Genomic DNA, 24,200 nt, shown 5'->3' on the forward strand with positions numbered 1-24,200 from the left:
AACCAAACAGTTAAACTTAGAGACCGTAAAGCAGGGTGGAATATTGGATCCTGTGAGAGCAGATACAGACGGAGTGGAAGAACCCAGGAGTTTCCCACCGCCTTTACAATCCGTGTGCGTACCAAGTCCTTCTGGGCCAGGCCGGAGCTACTAGGATTACCGGCTTTCTCTCTTCCCGGATCCTGCATAGTAGCCTTGGCAACAGCCGGATTGGGGGGGATGGGGTATTGGAGGCATATATCAGGGAAAACCGATCCCACGGAATTATCAGGGCATCTGCCCCTAAAGACAGTAGGTCCCTGGTTCTGGACACAAAACGGTCTAGTTTCCAGTTGAACCTGGACGCCAGCAGGTCTACATCACCTTGAAGACACTGGCGAAAAAACTGAGGTACTTCCTGTGTAGGAGGAGTTATACAGGGGAGGACTTCCTGTCTTTTTTGGTTTGCCTGTGTCCATTCACCCATAGGTGGCCTATAACCCAGTTAGTCATTATGGCTGCTCTGTGTCCCGTGATGTATGATAAAGAAATGAGGCAGAACCAGATGCTGAAATCTCTCCCCATGAAATGGAGACTACAAGTTGAAGAGGCAGCACACAGTCCAAAGCGAGACCATGTGGGTGGGAAGTAAGGCTCTTAATGACCTTTAGCATGGTGTCCAGATCAAATGCCTGACGGATGGGTCCTCTGCAGTCCCAAAACAGAATATTTATGCTGTGATGCAATTGCTTCAATAAACTTTTTGGACGTTATTTCAAAGATTCTTGGTGTGCAGGCGATATAGGCCTTAACCTAAGGTCACTCAACCAGTCACAGAGAATTCCTAAACCTTTGTGAAGGCCAAGATCTTGATGTCCAACAGCGTCCAGGTCAAGAGACCCAACCACAGCAAGAGCACTCCAAAAAACATGAAGTGTGCCACTGACCCCACCGAAAATGAAGTCCTCGTATGAGGGGGAAGATGAAATCACCTCATTAATCCTAGGAGATGGAGGGTTCACATTAGGGACCTTTGGTACCTGTGAGAGGGGGACAACATATAGACGGTCCCTGTGGATCCAAAGGAGGGAGAAACAGCATCAACTAAAGAAGGAGAGGAGATGTTGGAAGGGTAATCACTCAGTACCCTACAAGCTCCTAAAGGGGAAGGGGGGAATTTTCCCTGATAGTCAGGAAAGGAGCCACTTGCCCACAGAGTGTAGACACTATCAGAAGCCATGGAGGAGCATCCGGGTGCTAATGTGGACACTCGCCAAGTTCCTTCTTTCGTGAAGACACTATCAAAAACATGGATGAGGAGCATCTGGGTGGTAATGTGGACACTCATCAAGATCGTTCTTTAGTGAAGATCAGAAGACATGGGCGAGGAGTCACCAGCTGGTAATGTGGACTCTCGTCATTTCTTTCTTTAATGAAGATGTGAGCTGAACAACCTTGTCTGTTGGTGACAGATAGTTCCAACAATGGACACCCGTGAGGTCTTATCCAGTTGCAGCTTGCAGGAGTTGGGTCCACTAAAAAGTTCTGGCTGCAGCAGTCCAGAAAGCTGACCCTCTTAAGGAAGATCATTCAAGTGTAGAATAGGAATGCCAAGAAAAAGCACTAGAGTGGACATATGGTTCAGTGCTTCCAGCAACAAGTGTCTATGAAGGACATTGAGGAGTCAAGGTCATTTCTAGGGAGGGGAGCAGTAGAAACTGGTCCCAGCTGACACTTAAGACCTCTGACTCCCATGGATCGGGGAATATAGAAGTGTGCCCTATACGACAAGGGGATCAGCATTATCTGAGGAACCAAAATTACTATGAAAGGAATGATGGGCCTCAAAAAGGTAAATCGAACTCATCAGTGTCCCACACATGTAACCAGAGTGCCCTATGCATTTCCAGATATCAGTCCCTTGGGAGACACAATATTAGAGGCTTGTAACCATCCATCACAACTAAAACACTAGGCTCCAGACATAGCTCCCACCGCTCTATAAAATGAAGGCCTACCCCAGCGACAGTATGGAAGGTAAATGGAGGCCGATTTATGTAGGATATTCTGTAGAAACCACCCACAGAGTCAACTGCTGGAGACTGCAATGACCAAAAACATCATCTCCCAATATAGACCACTAGGATCATGAATATGAATCGGAAATGATAACAGGCTGTCAGATCCGGTTTAATTTAAGGGCTCTGGAAGGTTAGAGACTGATTCCGCAGGAGATGGCGCTGGAGTGCACTTAGAGACTGTTAGAATGCTCCTGTAGCTGGGCACAAACAGACCCCAGCTGATGACAACCCTATAGCAACAAAAGTCCCAGGTTTCAGACTACTGGTGTAGGTTCCATCTGGGGATACCAGGCAAACACACCCAGAACTGACAGGGGAGTATGGGCTGAGATCATCCGTGGCAGCAAGAATGTGTGTTTCCTTGTTCCAGGTCCAATGTGACATAAGCCTCCAGTACTATCAAACTAGGGCAGCTGGTGCTTTAGCCCTTACTCACACTGAGTCTTTAGAGACAAGGTCACACCTAGGGCACTGCCACATCTCTGGACCTGGAAAGTGCTCCAGGGATATCTGCACAGTCCACAATGCAGAGCCCAGTGTCCAAAGGGTAGGCCTACAAATCCAGTCCAGCAAGTCCAGGTGTGGCCTCCAAAGCTAGTGCAGAGGAAACCATTGTTTGGATAGTAGATTCTAGCTCATGCAGCGAATGAAAAATCTTGAATGAGGACAGTTCCACTTTAAAAATAAGTAGAGATAAGGGATATAGTTGGTCCTACAGAGGGTGGTCTAATAAGATTGGAGCCATAGTAATCTGGTTTCACCCCCAAAACACATCCAGGAAAAATCATCTAATGTGACTACCTGCTAAGGATGCTGGGCGCAATGGCTTTTGGCCAATGTTCAAAGTCAGTTATCCTTACTAATAATTGTATTTTTAATTTTTTTATTAGTAAATGTGCACTCCCATTGCTTTTACATCACATTAGCACACACTGCCAATAAATACACATCTACAGTACACGGAGTACCCACCTTGCTGGTTGTCTTGGGAGACTTTGCTGTGGACGCTCTGGGTGATTTTCTGCCTGGTGATTTGCGAACCGAAAGCCGTGGGGACTTGCTGGCTCCGCTGGTAGATCCTTGCCCCTGTGGGGTACTTTTAGGAGTGGATTTTTTGTTAAGACCCCTCTTCAGTAAATTAGAACCCAGCTTCTTGGGGGTGTTCAGGATGCTGAAGCCCATGGGCTGACGCTTGGAGGGCTGTGGTGGAGAAAAACAACACAAAATGGTGGTCAGCACTGAAAAGGGTTCATACTAGACACACACATCCATCCCATATATGCATATATACAGAACTCCTCCAACTGATCCTGCACTTCTCTGTGCAGGCGCAGCATCCCCTTGTCTCAGCATTCAGCAGACTTCGGCAGCCGACTCCAGCCCTCCTCCAGATCCTGCACTCGCTTCTCCCCAGCAACAGCACAAAGTAAGGGGGGTGTACTGTGATGTAAAGGAGGGTGGGGGGGACGGACTAGTTTTACAGCTACAACCAACCCTTTGGGGGCAACCATAATGCTGATGTAGCCTGCTATGAAATGGAGATTGACAACGCTGGTCTAGGTGCATGTCATAGGTGGGATTATGAAACCACATGTACGCCGTGCATCAACCGTACCAAGGTGGTCTACCCCCGACTTCGACTATAAAGAGCAAAAGCACTGAGATGCAAACGGACTAATTAAGTCTGCTTTTCAGCTCTTCAGTTAATAAAAAAAATATATAATAATAATCATACAAGGCACAATCTGGCCCAGGAACTGTGCTGGGGTCAGAGCCGCTCACACAACGCATTCCAATGCACATTACTGCGGCAGCAATCTTTGGGTCAGGTCACCTGCTGGCTGACGCTCGCTTTGCTCTCTGCTGTGGAAATTCTGCGACTCTCCGGCTTGTCTTTGGGAGTCATCGGACGTGGAAAGCAGATTGCTGACTTCTTGGCCTAGTAAGAAGAGAAAGCGACATGAATTCAGAGGTGAAGAGAAAAAACACCATACACCAATAAAGATTATTTGGCTCCGAGTGTGGCACAGAGTCCTACAACACATGGAACTTTTCCTTCAGGATCTCTTCACCAAACTGCAGCAACACTCATTACATACATAGATAGAAGAGACCAAGATGACCAATCACTGAGCTGCACTTCCTGAATGGGTCATTCAGCCCAAGAAAGATTTTAGCTGCGACTCAGCCCCCCGACTTCTTATAGCTTATGTCCTTCATGAGATCTTTCTACCAGAAGATTCACCAGAAAATCAAATAAATATCCTGATAGTGGGAACCCCTCATAATGGTCAAAGCAGGTGTACAGACCCAGGAACTCAGCACAGGGATGGTGGGAACCCCTCATAATGGTCAAAGCAGGTGTACAGACCCAGGAACTCGGCACAGGGATGATGGGAACCCCTCATAATGGGCACAGCAGGTGTACAGACCCAGGAACTCAGCACAGGGATGATGGGAACCCCTCATAATGGGCACAGCAGATGTACAGATCCTGGAACTCGTCACAGGGATGGGGGGATCCCCTCATAATGGACACAGCGGGTGTACAGACCCGGGAACTCAGCACAGGGATGATGGGAACCCCTCATAATGGGCACAGCAGATGTACAGATCCTGGAACTCAGCACAGGGATGGGGGGAACCCCTCATAATGGATACAGCAGGTGTAGTTACCTCTGGGGTATCCGGACCGTAATGAGACTCTTCTGACACCCTCTTCATCTGCTGTCGGGTGGCTATTCTGCCTCCTGCTGAAGAATGCTCTACCCCGGTAGAACTCAGCGTCATCCTCCGGGTGTTGGGTTGAGGCTCGTGGATCTGAATCTGGGAGGGCAGCAATGTAGCTCGTCGTAATGTCTCTTTAGGGTCTCCTGTCTTCATCTCCTCATCGGTTATGGCGGATGATAAGGACGGCTGAGGGATAAGCAATAGAAATGTTACCGATAGGTTTAAATCTGAACTCCGGCCTTCTCTACAGTCTTGCACAGTTGTACTGGCTCCTTTTCCTGGACTCCAATTGCTTACTCCGATTTCACTGCACACTGTGAGCTTCTTAATAAAGAAGATATGCAATGAAAATGGAAAGGTTTTATTTAAAAATATAATTTGCATCTTGATGAGGGGCGAAGAGAGGAACCAGGGAAAGCAAAATGTATGCGGCTGAAACTTCAGCTTTAAAGCATTGGCTATCTCAGGTCTAAAGCTTCAAAAGGGTCAGATGGACTAGAAGAGCAACTTTGCAAGCTAGCATAAAAGTAATTTCATGGAACACCTTTAAATGGGAATGGATGGAATGTGGAATGGTTAGGTCCCATGTGGCTACGTGCCCGCTGGGGAGATTCACTTCCTTTATCCTGGTCACCAGTGGCAAAGAAAGTGATAGGCAACCTAAAATGCTCCAGTTGTCACCAGAACAGGACATGAGAGAGAATACTACCAATGAGGACCTGTCCCTGTGACAAATGGCGCCTGGAGTGATTTCCTCTCATTTCATCCTTTGTCTCTGGGATAGGAAGTGAAGGAAAACCTCGGAGGGGGGGGTTATCGGTTCCCCTCTCTATCCAAAACCAGAAGGCTCGATCTTGGCTTTTGATGGACTTTACAAGTAATTCCCGTCATTTGAAGCTTAACATCTGATGAAATTCATATATGAATTGTTTTAAGTGCCAAAGGATTTCCCTGTCCATCCAGTCCAGCACTTCACATAATAATTTAGTATCACTTTAACAACTTGAGAAAACCAGACAAAAAAAATGAATAAAAAAAACTAGATAGAGATGACTCCTTTAAGGCTCTTCAGACAGCCAAGGATGGGTCCCCCCAACCTACGATCTTTCAGAGACCCCCCTATATACCATGTACCTACCCGGGACTCCACAGGATAGGAAGTCTTCAGATGCGGAGGGCAGGTTCTGTTCCGTTGCTGCAGTTCTGCAATTCTTGTCCAGTCTTCCTGTGGGTCGGGTTCATCCTGGCATGTGCTCACATAGAAGCTGCTGCGACCTGGAACGACAATGACACTCTAATGCTCGTTCGTGCAACAGTCCCTAATTCTGCAACAGCTTCCTGTGCAGTCTTGTACTTCTCAAACACACTTCCATGTTATGAACGCTGCAACTCAGCGGATACGCTTTCCTCCTGCTCTATAACTCCATCAGTCTTTGTGCTGGCTTCCTATTCTCAAAGGGTTCAACTCAAAGTCCTAGTTGCCACCTATAAAGGCCTCACTCCAAGAGCACCTCCAATCTCCTTGGCTTTCACGCTTAGATAAAACCTTCACGCTGAAGGCCATTACTTCCTTCCCAACCATCTTCTCACTCGCATCTCTTTGGCTTACCCTGTGCTGCTCCTCTGATCTGACATTCATCTGTACCCCGAATAAAAAAAGAAGCAACCTTGACTCAGACCACAACTTTTCTATCTTATGAAACACCCAACGATCCATAAGAAGATCCAGCCTTCCACATACAGAGCCATTTACAACTATGCCTTAGGCAACGTCATCAACCTCATCTCGCAATCCTACCCAAACCATCCTCTCAGCTCCTTCCAAAGTGACCTCCTCTCTAGTTACCTAGTCATCTCTTCCCATGCTCACCTCCAGGACTTCAGAGCCTCTCACATTCTTTGGAACTCCCTACACCAATCAGTCTAGATATCTCCTACTCTGTCTACATTTAGGCAAGCCCTGAGAACTCATCTCTTCAGTGTGGCCCATCCCAACTCCACCTAAGAGTTGGACTTTTATTTTTTCCATCAACTCATCCCTAACATTATCTTTTGTATCAGTTACCACTCCCTTTTAGATTGTAAAGTCCCATGAGCAGTACCCTCCTAACCCTTGACTTGTGGCCCATTCCCCTGATGTCATCGGTGACGAAACACATCAGTTGGGGACTACGGGATTGACATCACTCACTGCAAGTGATTGGTCAAACAGGATGGACATATAGCAAACCAAATGAACTGTATAGCCGGAAGTGGAAGTGTACATCTTTTATGCTCAATAAACTCCTCTATACGATTTTACACTATGGGATGGTTACTTTCCTTTTATCTCAGACATCGCGGCTGATGTGTCCAGAGCACAGGTGATCCCATTGGCTGGGGGGTTGGCTAGATTTACCCCAACAGCACTCTTTGACCATTTGCTGTGACAGTGGTAAGCTGTGGATTTCTCCTGCACTTTTCCGCTGGTGGACGGAAATCGTTTTTAAACACTGGAAGAATGCCAGAAGATAGTTTGTACTACATGACTTCTGGAATATTTGATTTTTTGCTGGACTTTTTTTCATTTGCCATTGATTACATTGTAAAACAAGCACCTTGCACTATCAAGTTGGATACTTTTATTTTGGTTCTTTTTGGGACGTTTTTTTTAACTTTTAGAACACTGTTAACCATTCTGTATGTTATACCATTTTGATATGTTATTAACACTATTTGTGGTTGGGTAATAAAGGGAGTAGCACTGCACTGTTTTGTAAAATTATTGATTTGTATTGTAACTGTTCTGCCTCCCTTTATTTTGTAGAAACTGTTGGAGCTTCAATTGATTCATGATTGTCTACCACCATTGGACGTTTCCCAAATTTCACTACACTGACCTAATACACAACGCCTCATACCAAGCATCCTTTGCCTAGAGTCCTTTTGACTCAGCTTAGATTGCAACCTCTTGAGGGCAAGATACAAAACCCTATTGTCCGTGTGTATTATTTTTGGGGCCCCTGTACAGCCTTCTCCTACACAGCTTTAGGGAAGATGATGATAGCTAATCAATATTCCAACAGCTCAACTGTCAAGCTAACAAAAAGGTAAGGGACTGGTGTTCTAGAAAGACAGGGAGAAGCCTGGTGTGCCCATGAGACACTTACCACTTGTCGTGGACAGACGGGCAGAACTGCGTGTTTTGCTACGGTAACCGGGTAAGTTCCTAAGGACATCGAGGTCGGAGTTATTGAAGCTGTCATCTGATGATGCGCGCTCACGTTTCACCAGAGACTCCTGGGACGGAAGGCTAGTGAGAGCTGGGGCAGAGACAGCTGGCTGTGGTCTACCACTTTGACGTGTGCTGCTTTGCTGGTTGAGAGCCTGCAGCGAGATACCTGAGCGCAGGCTGTAGAATGAGGTGTTGGCGCTCTCTGGCTCGGTCTCCACTTCCTCCTTCGTTCGCTGTGTTAGAAGACAGACAAGAGATTGGAGAGACCAGGGATCAGCGACCTATGACACATTGGGGCCCAGGCATGCATGCAATGCATTTTTCAGTGGCACCTAAAGACGCCTTTCCATAGGCTGTAACTGACAGCTCGTTAGGCTGTAAAAGCCTGGCCTGAGCTTCTGTACGCATGGCTGACCCACTTCCCTTTCATCACGGGTGTTAAGCTGGCCTGCCCATCTCCCAGTACCAATGGCCACAGATGTTAGTATGAAGAAGCCCAGCAGCCTATTCTGGGGACCATCTGGAAGAAGGAGTAAAGGTGCAGGAACTGGGGACCATCTGGAAGAAGGAGTGAAGGTGCAGGAACTGGGGACCATCTGAACCAGTTTACTTGATGATAGCAGTACAGCTATGAAGGCAAAAATTGAAAACAATACAACTACAACCCAAATATTCATTTGCAAAAAGCTGTATACCCCAAGCGTTAACTAAAGAGCAACTGTACTGTAAAAATCAAATAAACCTCTACATCTATCAGTGCCGACACTCGGGGGGAAGGGGGGGGGTGAATACCTTCACAGTGGCCACTGAAACTCTCACTGTCACATCTCAATGCTGGTGCAATCTATTAAAAAACTCTGGGTAGTGCCAGAGATGGTCGCAAACCTCTTCATTCCTACTGGCCCATCACTATATTAGGCAGCCTCAGTGGCCAACAGAAGCGCCCCCTGTTGGAACAGCCTTGCTAGAATGAATTTTTGAGGTAGTAGTTATTTTTATAACAGTCTGTGATGGTGACAGGTTGAAGGCCTTCAAACTAGACCTGTGGGTGTGAAGTGCCAATGTTGGAGGGTCAGGCAAGGTTAGGCCACAGGTGGCAATATTCCAGATAAATTAACCTTTTCCATGGGAGACATGGAGGCGGTCATCACTACTTCTCATTCTGCAAATGTCAGTTTTCCTGGCTGTCATGTTTATTCACTTGCTTTAATACTTTTTGTACTTTACCCAATACAAGCATGCACATAGGGATGTCTGGACTTCACTGATAGGCATACTTTTTCCAGGTCGAAGACCTCTACAAGCAACATCAGATAGAAGCCCCACAAAAAAAAGTTTGCTGATCCTGCTCTCTGGTCTCCCTCCTGGTGAATTAGGAGCCCATCCCCAGCCAAACCATTTAGCTTTGTACAGATACAGATGGGGTCTCTTCTGCTCACCTTTGTCATTGTGATGTTGATTACCTGGGTGGTCCGTCTTCGGGCGGAGCGAGTCTTCTTGCTGGAATCCAAAGAGAAGTCCGCGATGGAGCCCACGCTGCTGTCCAGCTTGGACTGTGTGCGGGTGGTGGGGATGGGCGTGAAGTACAGGCTCTCCAATGACTCCACTTTTTTGGGGAGGCGGTTAGGAGCCAAGGGTTCCGGACTGTCTGTCTGGGCGGCGGCGGAGGAGGAAGGTTCTTGATGGGCCCGCCCATTCTTTCTGCAAGAAGAATCTCTGATGAGGGCACAAACATGAAAAGATCAGACAATGATCTGTCATATAGCAATTTCCGGTCACACAATCAATTTCAACATTTACAGTACAACCTGCAACAATACTCCATTTGACGTGTTTCAGTCCAGGGAGCTTAGACATACAGTCCAGGATTAAGTGAACCGCAAGCCAAGGAGATCCCACCACTGGACTTCCAACATACAACATACTCAAAGAGCCTACAGGGAAAAATGGGATGGGCCCCTAAAAGTCACACATCTAGGTGTCCTGGAGTGGTGAGTAGAGTGGTAACCTCAGACTGGACTCCAACCAGGCCACGCTCCCAACGCGTTTAACTCCGCCTCCCCAGAGCTTAGCCATGGGGATCCCCCACGCTCCAGGAGGCAGAGTAAAACGCGTTGGAATCGTGGCCTAGTTGGAGTCCAAGCTGAGGTTACCACTCCTTACCACTCCAGGAAACCTAGATGTGCGACTTTTAGGGGCCACCCCATTTGTTCTCTGAAGCCTCCCAGGAGCCAGGGCGGGTTCCATCCCGTCAGCACTCCATCAGTGGCTGTGGAAGCATGAATCACATACCCCTTACCACCGAGCCTGAGCGGTACACACACATTTCCCAGGTTACAGTGAATACTCAAAGAGCCACTGGGGACTTTTAGACTTGCATGTGTAGTCAGATAAAAAGAAGACTTAAAAAAAAAACCCCAAAAAAACACACAAGCTCAATAGCTCTGGCGAGGGGACTTCAACACAGCAAGGCATTCCTCAAAAGGCACCTAATGGTAACTCATACCATTAAAATACAGAATGGAGCGCCAGACCGAAACTGGATGAATGTCTAATAGAATTTTAATTCTTGGTAGACAAAGACAGATAAAAACAGCCAACATGTTTCAGGGGATTCCCCCCTTTATCAGGGGTCTATGCAAGATAAAAACTGGATGGACTCTAATTTCATAGATCTATATTACAACCAGTATTGGACTCTTTGCATGGGAGGAACAACTTCACAGCAGTTGCAGAGCAGCAATAGAGCGGTATGCCCCCATTCATGTTTTATCCTGTAAAAATGTACACAAGAGGGCGCAAATGCCTAGTGCATTACTCAAAAAAAAAACCCTAGTGAAATCACATAACCATATTATACGCACAAAAGCAGACATAAAAATCACACTCGTCACATACAATGCTCCAACTGGTGAGGCGGATGACCCTATGGCCAGGTGGTGGAAAAGCTTATGCGTTTCGAGGGACGGACCCCCTTATTCAAAGCTCCCAGGTAGGGGGCCTGTCCACCCAAAACTTTCCACCTTGTGGCCGTAGGGTCACATGCCTCACCAGTTGGAGCATTGTACATGACAAGTCTGATTTTGTGAGTACAACACTTATGCGGTTTCAATAAAAGTTTTTTTTGGTAATTCACTAGGCGTTTATGCCTTCTTGTGCACATTTTTTGCAGTGTTTGGAAGGACCGCCCAGCAGGAGGAGGGCTGAGTCGCCGAAACCATTGCCCATTACATTCCCGTTTGGGGGAAAGTCCTAGGATTTAGCACTTGAGATGGCGTTTTTTTTTTGTCAAGTTTTATCTTGTGTTGAGTCCTGATGAGGGGGGGGGAGGGGGGTGTCATGTTGCCCCCGAAACACGTTGGCGGTTTTCATACCAACAATTAAAACATTAGACTGGATTTCTCCATCAGGTTTTGGTCTGGTGCTCCTTTTTCTATATCTATAGAGCGATCACAGGAAGACAGCAGGTGGCACAACTCAGATGTCAAATTTACAAACTTCCAAAGAAAGCAGGAAATTTCAAAAAGCTGGAGCTTAATATCTCCCCCCCCGATCATGTTACTGAGAGATCAAACACTGCCAAGTGGGACTCGGGAGGGGGGGACTCGGGCTCACTTTAAACACATTAAAAATACACTAACACCTTCATAAGCGCAAAATGCTGAAAGCAGTCAGTCAATCGTAGGCATTACCTTGTGGAGTTCAAGGGGTTTTCATCCTCGTCGCTCATCTCTAGACTGTCCGTGCTGACATCAGCACGACTCCGGGTCACACGTGTAGGAACTCGGGTTTCCCGACCCTTTAAGGCATCAGTGGCCACCTGGAACTTGCCCAACTCCCTCAGCTGCCGGTCTGCATACTCCACCTACAGAATGGTTCAAAGCAATTATAACCTGACAGTTCAACATCTTTTCCATCCCCCTGTTCCGTGAGGTTTTCATCTGGCTAGATTACAAACTTCCGTTATTAAAAGTCTCCATTTTAAACTTTCATATGCTATAAAAAGACAGGAATAAAGAACCATCAGGGCCGCGGATGGAGATCTGTACCCAGGCCCAGGGTCAGCAGGTGGGCCTGGAAAGAGATGCCTATGGGACAGCCCCATTGAGTTCTATCAGGTTAGGTCTGCCCATCTATAGCAGACTGCTAATGTCACACCTCCACCAGTGACCTTTCTGGGATGTTCCCCAGCCAATACTATGCGGGAAAGAACACGCACAAGGAAACACTGCCTTTAGAAGGAAGATGGCCCCCTCCAAGTGCAGCTTCTCGAGTAAGAATTTCTCCCACCGTTTCCTGGCATTGGTGGACATGGCGTTCCTCTAATGCAGTGGTGTCAAACTCCATTCCATCGCAGGCTGCATCAGAAGTATGGTTGCCCTCAATGGGCCAGTTATATCTGGGGTGCGCGATGTACAGGGTGCAGGGGTGCCCTATGCACAGAGTTTAGGAGTGTGCTACATACAGAGTGCAGAGCTAAGGGGTGTGCTATGTACAGAGTGCAGTTCCAAGGGGAGCGCTATGAACAGAGTGCCGAGTTTAGGGATTCCCTCCTTGCTCAGCTCTAGCAACTCCCTATTGTGGGTGGCTCTAGTACTGCCCTGTATAGGTGGTACTGCCTTTCAGGGAGATTATTCTCGCTTTCACATTCTGGAGAGCTGTCCCTGCCGTGAGGGATCCAAAAGTCGCTGAAAGCAAAGTCATCCCCTGTAAACACAGAAGGCTTCTGTGTTAAGAAAACAGCAGGTAGCAGGAGCAGTGGGTAAAAGCCAGAGGTGGCGAAATGGAGTTCCACCACAATCAGCTGCAAAACTAGGAGGGAGGGCCAGATGACAAAGACTGGTGGGCTGGATTCGGCTCACAGGCCTCGTGTTTGATATATGTGCTCTAATGTGTTGGCATGCCCTGGTGGAGAAGACAAGGTGGTCCCAGTGACTCTGGAGATGGTGAATAAGCAATGAGCAAGTGGATCTTTTACCCCACCCACAAGAGCACAAAGACTTGTGCCAGGTTCTCCGACAAGCTGGGCCGCTTGTGGGACCTCCACCAAAACTTGGAAGGTGTTCGACATGGTTCAGGGGGTCCCCTGTCAAGTAAGCTGTACAGGGCTATTGGGCTTTATAAAAAAAACTGCCCACTTGGAGTCTGGCGACCGTTAATACTTCAGACCAAAAAAAAAAAAAAAAAAAAAGTTTGCTTACTGCAAATTTCTATACATTCAGTTTTCCAAACAGCATTACTTCGTTTTGTCTGACCAGAACACTTGAGGCTGAAAGTTGGGGGTCAGAGGTCACCAGCAGTCTGGTAAGGGCTGTCCCCTGCCCCCCTACTTCATTGTACTGAACTCTGTAGTTATGTAGATGCTGGAAGGCAATTATGTGAGAATGTTCAAACTGTGTGAACAATCCATTCAATTATGCAATCGCATTAAAATGTAATTCCTGTTTAGTAAGGTTGTCTACACAAAAAAAAAAAAAAAAAAAAAAAAAAAAGGGAAAAAGAAGAGGACTAAATGAAATGAATAGTTACAGTTTGAGTGAACTTTCTAAACGCCTTTATTAAATCAGCCTGTGTGTGGGGGATGCGGGTGTTGGGCAAGACAGCAACTGTTGACAGGTATAAATCTCTTAGAACAAGCTTGCTCCATACTAATGACCATGAATAGCTGAATCTTAATTGGCGTTAGAAATCAAAAATCCAAAGTTTTTTTTGGGGTCTTGCCGACAAATATTTGAGGTCATTATAGATGGTCTCTTCCCTCGTGGACAACAGCAAACATAAATTGACAGAGTCTGAGTCTCAATAAACAGAGTGACCCAGTTAGAAAACCTTTTTAAAATGTGTATTATTCCTCTGCTCAGGGCAAGACCCGGTGATATTCTACATGGGTTGGGTACATTCCCTGCACCCCTTTCCCCATCTGATGACTGCACCCTTCACCTTCCTCCTCAAATTCCCCCCTTCGGTCCTTGCGACCTCCTCCTCTCCCCCTTCGGTCCTTGCGACCTCCTCCCCCTCCTCTCCCCCTTCGGTCCTTGCGACCTCCTCTCCCCCTTCGGTCCTTGCGACCTCCTCCCCCTCCTCTCCCCCTTCGGTCCTTGCGACCTCCTCCTCCTCCTCCTCCTCCTCTCCCCCTTCGGTCCTTGCGACCTCCTCCTCCTCTCCCCCTTCAGTCCTTGCGACATCCTCCTCCCCCTCTCCCCGGTCCTTGCGACCTCCTCCCCCCCTTCGGTCCTTGCGACCTCCTCCACTTTTTGATCCCTGCAATAAACCTCCCTGTGACTAGTTCAGTGCTCCTAGCGCTGCTAGTGAGATGAAGCAATCTTTCGCCTTTTACATGCTATCTACCAGATTTCCTTCTGATCTCCCTGCTACAAAGAGGCTGCAACTCCTGGTCAGTAGAGACGACCTTGGGGCATCTTCCAAACTCCTCTCTAACCCGCACTTCTACTTCTTCCTACTCCAACAAGCTGCGGCAAGAGAATGACCCAGCCAACAGCTCACTGGAGTACAAAGATTGGATTTTTATAACAGCTTACCTGTAAAATCCTTTTCTTGGTGTACATCACAGGGACACAGAGCCATAGGCATTAACTATATGGGTATATAGGCACCTTCAGGTGATGGGCACTGGCATACCCAATACAGGATGTTCACTCCCTATATAACCCCCCCCCTCCTTCCAGGAGTACCTCTCAGTTTTTGTAGCAAAGGCAATATACCTAAACCCCAGAATGAGGGAAGGGACCTCTGTGTCTTATGATGTACTCCACGAAAAGGATTTTACAGGTAAGCGGTTCTAAAAATCCTATTTTCTTTATCGTACATCACGGGACACAGAGCCATAGTTATTAACTATAAGGGGCGTCCCATAGCAATGCTATTTGAGGGGAGGGAGACACAACCCGTAGGGCACCCCCAGACTTGAGGACCTATACTGCAGCCTGCAGCACACTGCGCCCAAAGGCGATATCCTCATGCCTCCTTACATCCACCTGATAAAACTTAGTGAATGTATGCACTGAAGACCAAGTTGCGGCCTTACAGATCTGAGTCATGGAGGCCTGGTGACGCACTGCCCAAGAAGCACCAACTGCTCTGGTAGAGTGCGCTTTGACTGGAAAAGGTGGAATTTTACCTTTTCAACCATAAGCCTGAATTATAACTTGCCGAATCCACTTAGCGACTGCTCAGACGGATCTGAGCAGTCTTTAAATAGACTTTGACCTCACCACATCAAGACAATGTAGTGTCTTCTCTTCCCTAGAACATGGTTTTGGAAAAAATGATGGCAGGACAATATCTTGGTTCAGGTGAAAACCTGAAAACCACCTTAGGCAGAAAACTTGGACAAGGATGCAACACGACCCTGTCCTTGTGAATGATCAAATATGGCCCTTTACAAGAAAGAGCAGCCAATTACAAAACCCTCCTTGCTGAGGATATAGCAACCAAGAACACTAACTTCCTTGTCAAAAGGACTAAGGGAATATGCTGTATTGGTTCAAATGGCTGTTTGTAACACTGACTAAACTAAGTTCAAGTCCCAAAGGTTCAAAGGTGATCTGACTGGCGGATTAAGCCACATCACCCCTTGCATAAAAACCCGGACCAAAAGAATGTGAAGCAAGCGGTATTTGAAATAAGACCGTTAAAGCTGGCCCTTAATAGTACTCAAGGCCAACTTTATCGCTAACCCCATTTGTAGAAAAGCAAGAATTCTGCCTATGATATATCTTTGAGGGTGCCAACCCTTGGATTCACACCAGGAATAAGCCCTCCAGACTCTTTTATACAGTTCTGGAAGCTGGCTTCCTAGCATTAAATCAAGGTAGTGATAAATGACCTGGATAGCCCACGTTTCTTTAGATTGTGGTATTCAATAGCCAAGCCGTTAAATTTAGAGTTTGTAAGGCAGGATGGAATATCGGTCCCTGTGAAGGTAGGTTTGGCTGTAGCGGGGAGGGACCAGAACTGATCCCATGGGGTCACCAACGCATCTGTTCCGCTTGCGAGTGGATACCTTGTCCTGGACACAAAGTTAACCAACTTCATGTTGAATCTGTACGCCAGAACATCTAACTTCGATGTTCCCCAATGTCGGGGTGAAGGGACCATTCCCCTGGGAGCAACTGCTGGTGGCTCAAGAAGTCCGCCTGCCAATTTTCTACTCCCGGAATGAAAACTGCTGATAGGCACGGAACATTCCTTTCTGCCCAAGTTAGGATATGGTTCACCTCCTTCTGGGTTGTGAGACTCTTGGTGCCCCCTTGGTGATTGATGCAAGCCACAGCTGTGGCATTGTCAGATTGGATCCTGACAGGATACCCTCGTAACCTGAATGTCCAGGCCCTCAAAGCCAGACCCGCTTCCCAAATCTCTAGGATGTTGATGGGCAAGGACCTGTCGGGTTCTTGACCACTGTCCCTGGACAGTTGTCTTTACTAGCACTGCTCCCCAACCTGAAAGGCTAGCATCTGTCGTTACCACTTTCCAGATAGATGGTCTGAAGGATTTTCCTTTCAGCAGATTCTGGGTTACCAAACACCAACTTAGGCTTTGGGACACCCTTGGGGACAGCCGCATTGGGAAGTCTAAAGCTTGAAGCGTTTTGTTCCAAGCAGACAGGATACTGTTTTGCAACAGTCTCAAATGTAACTGGGCATAGGGAACTGCTTCCAATGTATCTACCATCTTTCCCAACAGCCTCATGCAAAGGCAAATGGAGGGATCTCTTTTTGACCTGACCATCTGTACCAGCTCTCTTATGGCGTTGATCTTTGCCTGAGGCAAGAACACCTTTTTCTGGGCTGTGTCTATGATCAGACCCAAGTACTCCAGCCTCTTTAGCGGTTTTAAGGAAGACTACTCTAGGTTGAGAATCCAACCCAGACTTTCCAGGTATTTGGTTGTAATGCGCACGCTTTGCTCCAAACGGGCCACCAACTGGTCTATTAGCAATAGATCATCTAAGTACGCCAAGACTGTTGTGCCCTGTGCCTTTAACCTGGCTAAAGGTGGAGCCAGAACTTTTGTAAACACCCGGGGTGCTGTAGCTAGCCCGAAGGGCAAGGCTACAAACCGAAAACTATGCTGTTCTACCTAAAACCGCAGAAGTCTTTGGTGAGCGGGAAATATACAGATTTGCATCCTTGATGTCGATAGATGCCAGAAGTTCTCCTTCTTTTAGGATAGAAACCACCGACCTGATCGACTCCATGCGAAAAGAGCAGATCTTCAGGAACCGATTTAGATTATTTAGATCTAGAATGGGTCTGACATCTCCATTCGATTTCAGCATCGTAAAGAGGTTTGAATAAAACCCCAAACCTTGCTCTTCTGTGGGGATCTGTATGATCACCCCCTGAACTAGTAATCGGTCTAGTGCCCGAAACAGAGATTGCCTTTTCCCTGGATCTTTGAGAACGTTTGATCTCAGAAAACGACACAGTGAAAACTCCCGAAATTCTAGTTTGTACCCTAGAGTTACCGTGGAGATGACCTATCTGTCCTGAATTTCCTCTTGCCAGACTCCTGAAATCTGCATAAATCTCCCCCCCCCCCCACCCTGGCGAGCGGGTGCGCCCCTTCATAATGAGGCTTTAGAATTCTGTTTTGCAGGTTTCCGCCCCCAGGACTTTTTTTGTGCCTGGGCCTGACCCTGAGGCTTTCCTCTAGAGTCTGACGGTGGAGGCCATCACCACTGCCTAGAGGCAGATGCCCCTGGTGCAGGAGAAAGAGTTCGCCTAAATGAAGGGCGTTTATTCCTTCTCTTAACTGGCAAAAGAGTACTTTTACCACTTGAAATCTTTTGGATGCATTTGACCAAATCATCCCCAAATAGCCGATCCCCATGAAAAAGGAAAAACAGTCAGGAGCCTTTTGCATGGTGCTTCGCCTGACCAATTTTTTAAATCACAGGATTCTACGCATGTGTACTAGCACAAGCGCAAGGCGGGATGCCTGGTGAATAGAATCTTTCATGGCGTCTATGGCAAAACACAATGCTCTTGGTAGTTCGGCCAAATCCCGAGCTTGCTCTACAGGAACCTCCTTAAGGGCCTGTCCAAACTGGTCCTTTAGGGACTGACAGATGCCTATTGCAGTGACTACAGGCTGAGTAACCGCACCTACCAAGGAAAAAGAGGAATTTAACAGGAATTCCAACCTTTTATCTGTTGGATCCTTAAGCATTTGTGCATTGTCTACTAGACAAGTTAGAGTTTTATTCACACTGGAAATCGCAGCGTCAACTGCTGATACATTCCATCTTTTGTTGAATTTCTCCTCCATGGGATAGAGTATTGTGAATCTCTTTGGAGGGAGAAAACGCTTATCCGGGTGATCCCATTCAGCATAAATAAGCTGTTCTAGTAATACATGGACAGGAAATGCATGCAAAGGCTGTGAAGGTTTTAAGGAACCCAAGGAAGAAACCAAACTTTCAGCTGATTCCGTTAGGGGTAGCTTGAAAGCGGAACGAACCATCTCCGTAAGATTGTATCAGCAATTTCTCAGATTGTGAGGCTGAAAAGGGTTCATCCACCGTTGTCTCCTCCGCAGAGGAGTCATCGGTTTGTCTTTCCTCCTGATCGCCTGAGGGTAACACCTCATCCTCTACCCACTGTTCCCTTGGTAAAGGGTCTGAGGTGCGGGAGGGGGGGATCCACCACGCTTCCTATCCATTTGGATGGAGGATGCGATTAAAGCCACTAATCTTCCCTCTAGGCCCAGCAGGGAGGAGGAAAAGGCATCTTCAGTCACGTACACAGGGGCTGAGATGTGAGAAGCAACTGCACCATCAATTGGTTCCAATGACTCACCCTGGCTTGCCACATCTGATATTTCAGGAGAAGATGACAGTGTGGAGGCATGACTGGAGTTCCCAACACCTGGGGGTGAATTTTTTTGGTACCTTTTTTGAGGTCTTTGTGGTGTCCTTTTTGGCAGGCATAGTACTAAGCACAAAAGCAGAGGCACTATTTAAATGCACTAATCGCTGAACAATAGTCTGACAGTATAATGCCGCTAATAAAAGTTCAGCCTAGTGCTGGGAAAAATGTCCTTTCCATATTGGGAATGCCCATTTGCAGCCCTTACGACACAACGCCGTGCCTAGGCCCCGCCCCCTACATACACCTGCCCCCCCCCTGTCCCGCAGACGCATCACGAGAGGGGGGAGAGGGAGAGTGGCAGAGCCTAACAATGACACCAAGCAGGGGGTAACCTCTAGAGCCAAAAACCGGGACCACTACACCCACTGACACTGAGCTGAAGTGAACACAACAAATTAAGATATGTGCATATACTCCCTCTAGTGGAGACTTAAGGCATGACACAACACTTTTCCCTAAGGAGGAAAAACCATAGGTGGACTTTTACAGTTCCTAGGCTTCTCCCCTTACCTTATCCTCTACTGATAACAGACAGATCCAACCTTCACCCATCACGGCAGGCTGCATTTAGTAAACCTTCAAGGACCGGGTCCCTTTTTATCGGGGTTCCACTCCCTTGGACCTGTATTAGCACCCCACCAGGAAAAACTTTAGGTAATGTAAGCATTACCAAAGCCCTGGGTCCCGGGGTCCAGCCCTGCACGGAGAGGCGTTACAGGCAAAACCTCGTTCTTCCTATACGAGGCCCGGGTACCATCCACTTTGGCCTTTGTGGCACTTGGATGGATCCGGTCTGTGGAGGCTGTTTAAATCCAGAGAGGATCCCTCCAGCAGAGCTCTTCAGACCATATCTTCACTTGTGACCAACACCTTAGACACTAGCGAAAAAACGAGGAGGTACTCCTGGTAGGAGGAGGGGTTATATAGGGAGTGAACTTCCTGTATTGGGGATGCCAGGGTCGATCACCTGAAGGTGCCTATATACCCATATAGTTAATAACTATGGCTCTGTGTCCCGTGATGTACAATAAAGAAAAAAAAGCAGTAGTTTGGAGGACACCTGAGCTCATTAATACTGGGCAGCAGACACAGTAGCCAATAACACTGGGCAGGGGTGGCCAGAAAGCTCACCTGAGCCTCCAGAGAGCGGATTTGGCTGGTCATGGCCTTGCAGTTCTGCTCGGCCTCCTTGGTTTGAAGCCGAGATAGTTGGAGTTCTTTGTTAATCCGTTCTGACTCCTTCTTGAGATCCTCGTTCTCCTTGTGCAGATGCTCCTGCTCCCGGGTGATGGCTTGAAGCTTGTCGCTCAGTTCTTGGTTCTGCTCTTTCTTGGCATCATAGTGTACCTTGGCTTTGTCCATCTGAGGAGAGAAACCAAGGTTCTATGACTGGAGACAATTTGAACGTGTGCTTACTGCATGGCCAGCCAATTGTGGGTATGGGAGCATCCTTAAATTTATTCAACATGGCCACAAAACCAACAGTCACAGAGAATAGGACCTTCGCAGACACCCTGGCTGGCCAAGTCAATTAATACAAAAGGAACAGGAGAGTAGGAAAGAACTCCTCCACTAAAGTGCTACATACTACAGTTGTGCTCAAAAGTTTGCATTCCCTTGGAGAATTGATAACATACAGGATGTACAATTTTTAAAGAAAACATGAGTGAGCAGGAAAACATTTTTTATTTATCGGATTCATATTCTGCAACTGTATGGCCCAATCATAAAAGAAAAAACATGGCAACAAGTAAACCAATGAAATGATGCCTGTTCAAAAGTCTTCATTCCCTTAGTTGTTAATCCTGTGTATTGCCCCCTTTAGTATCAATGATAGCGGTCAGTATTTCGTAATAGTTGTCTATGAGACCCTGAATTCTTGCTGGTGATAAAGTTGCCTATTTGTCTTGGCAAAATGCCTCCAGGTCATGCAAAGTCTTTCGTCGTCTTGCATGAACTGCACTTTTGAGATCTCCCCAGAGTGGCGCCACTCCAGAACCCACACCTCTTTTTGCTGTAACCACTGGAGGATCAACTTGGCCTTGTACTTTGGGTCATGGTCATCCTGGAAAGTCCAAGAGTCTCCCATGTGCAGCTTTCACGCAGAAGAATGCAAATTGTCTGCCAGTATTTACTGATAACCTGCTGAATTCATCTTGACATCGATTTTCACAAGATTCCCTGTGCGATCCCAGAGCTCATACATACCCCAAAACATCAGAGAGCCACCACCATGCTTCACAGTGGGGATGGCATTCTTGTCACTATAGGCCTGGTTAACCACTCTTCAAACATAGTGCTTATGGCTGTGACCATTACGCTCTAGTTTGGTCTCGTCACCCCAGATTACAGGGTGCCAGACGCTGTGAGCTGTGTCAAGGTGTTGGGCATATCGTAACCAGCCTGTTTTTTTGTGGCATTGGCACAGTAAAGGCTTCTTTCTGGCAACTCAACCATGCAGCGCCTTTTTGTTCAAGTATCGTCGTATTGTGCAGCCTGAAACAACCACCCCATCTTTTTTCAGAGCCGTCTGTATTTCACCTGACACCTGTGGGATTTACTTTGCACCCGAACAATTCTTCTGGCAGTTGTGGCTGCAATCTTTCTTGGTCTACCTGACCTTGGCATCGAGATCCCCGAATTTTCCACCTCTTAAAGCGGTAGTAAACCACAGCTTTTTTTTTTTTAAATCTGCAAAGTAAAAGGCATAATGTGCTAGTATGCATTGCATACTAGCACATTATGAAAGGCTTACCTTAGAAAGAAGCCCTCCAACGGAGCACTGTCACCGCTGACAGGGCTTCCATCAGTCTTCCTTACAGGTTTGGGTCCTGTGGAGCTCTGAAGGGATGACATACCCGGACGATGTCTGCCAGCCACCCACAATCGCTCCTCAGAGCTAGAACGGGGATCTGTCAATGTAAACAGACAGATCCCCGTTCTGTCGGGGGGGGGGGGGGGGGGGGGGAAGACAGACAGATGGTCTGTTCCTAGTGATTAGGAACAGTAATCTGTCTCCTCCCCCAGTCACTACACTGCCCCCAGTTAAAAAACCTCCCTAGGGAACACTTGGCCCCCTAGTGTTAACCCCTTCCCTGCCAGTGACATTTATACAGTAATACATGGCTATTTTAAGCTCTGATCGCTATATAAAAATAAATAAAATCGCTGATAAACCGCCATTACTAGTATAAAAAAAATAAATTTGTAGACACTATAACTTTTGCGCAAACCAATCAATATACACACTTATTGCGCTTTTTTTTTTTTTTTTTACGAAAAGTATGTTTAGTTTTTTTTTACATTTTTGGGATATTTATTATGCTAAAAAGTTATAAAAAATATAGTTATAAAAATATTGTTTTTTGTTTATAGTGCAAAAAAAAAAAAAAAAAAAAAACTGATCAAATACCACCAAAAGAAAGTTCTATTTGTGGGAGAAAAACAAAACAAAAAACAAAACATGTCAATTGTGTTTGTGTACAGCATCACACAACCCCACAATTGTCAGGTAAAGCGAAGGTAAAATGGCCTGGTCATTAAAGGGAAAAATCCTTCCAGTCCTTAAGTGGTTAAATAAAAGACCGCTTTCTGGCATGATCAGTCATATTTTCAACATCCATGCCAACATTTCACGATTTCTGGCATGGGGTGGCAAACTTTTGAGCACAGCTGTATATAGAGCGTTCAAAGACACGCTAGGTAATATATGCCAATAAAAAAGGAGCTCACCTGGGATTTGTAGTGCTCCACAGCCTCAGTCTGCTGCTTTAGCTCTTTCTCTAGCTCCACCAACCTCCTCTGCTTCTTCTCCAGCTCTTCAAGAGCATCGCTGTCCTTCTGTTCAACAGAACACATAGAAGTCAAACCATATTCACCATGGAAAAAAAAAAAAAAAAAAAAAAAAAAACAGACCCGTGAGATGGTATTTCTGTTATGGGTGGATGAAAGCAGCCTTCCCAGTTCAGCCTTCCCAAATAGGTCCAGTGTTAATTATTTTCACTTCTTGTAAAACTGCTCCATGGCTTAAAATGTGTGTCCAAAATCTGCAGGCTGGATATTGCTTGAGTATCTGAACTATTGGGCATCAGCCCAACCAACTCAACCCATACCTGAAATACTTCAGGGGTGAACTGTCCACATAAAAAAAAAAAAACTTAAAGGGGCAGGAACACAGGAGTACCATAGAAATTTTGTAGCATCGTGGTCAGTTTGGAGTTGGGCTCTACATCATACCTTAAGCTTCTGTTGCTGGCTCCGAATGGTCTTCTCCTGCTGGCTTATCTGTTTGTTCAGCTCCTGAACCTGTAAATATGACAATGCTGGGTTATATCGTACAACGCCTGGGAGCAGGTCACACATACACGAGACAGGACAGGGAGGTTTTAGGGCAAGGAAGTCTACTCATGTCAGGTGCAGGTATCAAAATCTGTAGGAGGTCACACCGGAAGGGGAGCAGACTATTTGGTCACTTTAACTTCCATGGAAGAATACAGGGAGTCATACCAAGAACACACCTCCTCCTCCTTTCCTAGTCTCCTTACCATGGAAAGAGTGATTGGGATTTCATTGCAGTAGACAAAAGTTGTCAGCTGACTACAGGAGGTTAGGAGCTTACTGGAATTTTGGCAGACCGTCTGGACTCTTGCTGTACATTTTTAAATGAAAAAAAAAAAAAAAAAAACATTTCTCCCCAGTTAAGAGGAGACACGGGAGGGCCTTTCTTCCCAGTTAAGAGGAGACACGGGAGGACCTTTCTTCCCAGTTAAGAGGAGACACGGGAGTATCTTTCTCCCAGTTAAGAGGAGACACGGGAGTATCTTTCTCCCAGTTAAGAGGAGACACGGGAGTATCTTTCTCCCAGTTAAGAGGAGACACGGGAGTATCTTTCTCCCAGTTAAGAGAAGACACGGGAGGGCCTTTCTTCCCAGTTAAGAGGAGACATGGGAGTATCTTTCTCCCAGTTAAGAGGAGACACAGGAGGACCTGTCTCGCAGTTAAATGAGATCCCGACATGAGTAAACCCCCCCTCAGATTATACATGCAGCACAGAGAGAGTCAGAACTGGAGCAAAGCAAAGATTAGGGTTCATGCAGAGATTTAACTCATCATAGCATGGAGGTTAATAATTAGGATCTGGAATAAAGGGGGAAAACTACCAGCACACCACTAACTGTCCTGTGCTCACCTCTGGGAAATCCACACCAAAATGACACTCAGACAGTAACATGCTATGCTGCCGTTTTCATTGAAAACTGTTTGCAGGTTTCATGCAAGCTCTTCCCACCCCATTACAAAATA

At 46.7% G+C, this 24,200-nt stretch overlaps 1 protein-coding gene and 1 long non-coding RNA gene across 2 annotated transcripts in view; one reads left to right on the forward strand and one right to left on the reverse strand.

Annotated features, from left to right (window-relative positions):
- The window catches only part of LOC141126696 (uncharacterized), an 885,136-nt gene that overhangs the window by 422,171 nt on the left and 438,765 nt on the right, over window positions 1-24,200 (forward strand). The gene's annotated exons all lie outside the window — the stretch shown is intronic.
- NUMA1 (nuclear mitotic apparatus protein 1) overlaps window positions 1-24,200 on the reverse strand; it is a 96,980-nt gene that overhangs the window by 12,509 nt on the left and 60,271 nt on the right. The window contains 10 exon segments of the mRNA XM_073612652.1: window positions 3,033-3,260; window positions 3,895-3,999; window positions 4,737-4,976; window positions 5,929-6,065; window positions 7,940-8,237; window positions 9,444-9,720; window positions 11,697-11,869; window positions 20,031-20,261; window positions 22,632-22,739; window positions 23,136-23,204. Of these exon segments, the coding sequence (XP_073468753.1) occupies window positions 3,033-3,260; window positions 3,895-3,999; window positions 4,737-4,976; window positions 5,929-6,065; window positions 7,940-8,237; window positions 9,444-9,720; window positions 11,697-11,869; window positions 20,031-20,261; window positions 22,632-22,739; window positions 23,136-23,204 (1,866 nt within the window).

This window comes from Aquarana catesbeiana, linkage group LG02 (genome assembly GCF_042186555.1).
Source record: "Aquarana catesbeiana isolate 2022-GZ linkage group LG02, ASM4218655v1, whole genome shotgun sequence".
NCBI lineage: Eukaryota > Metazoa > Chordata > Amphibia > Anura > Ranidae > Aquarana > Aquarana catesbeiana.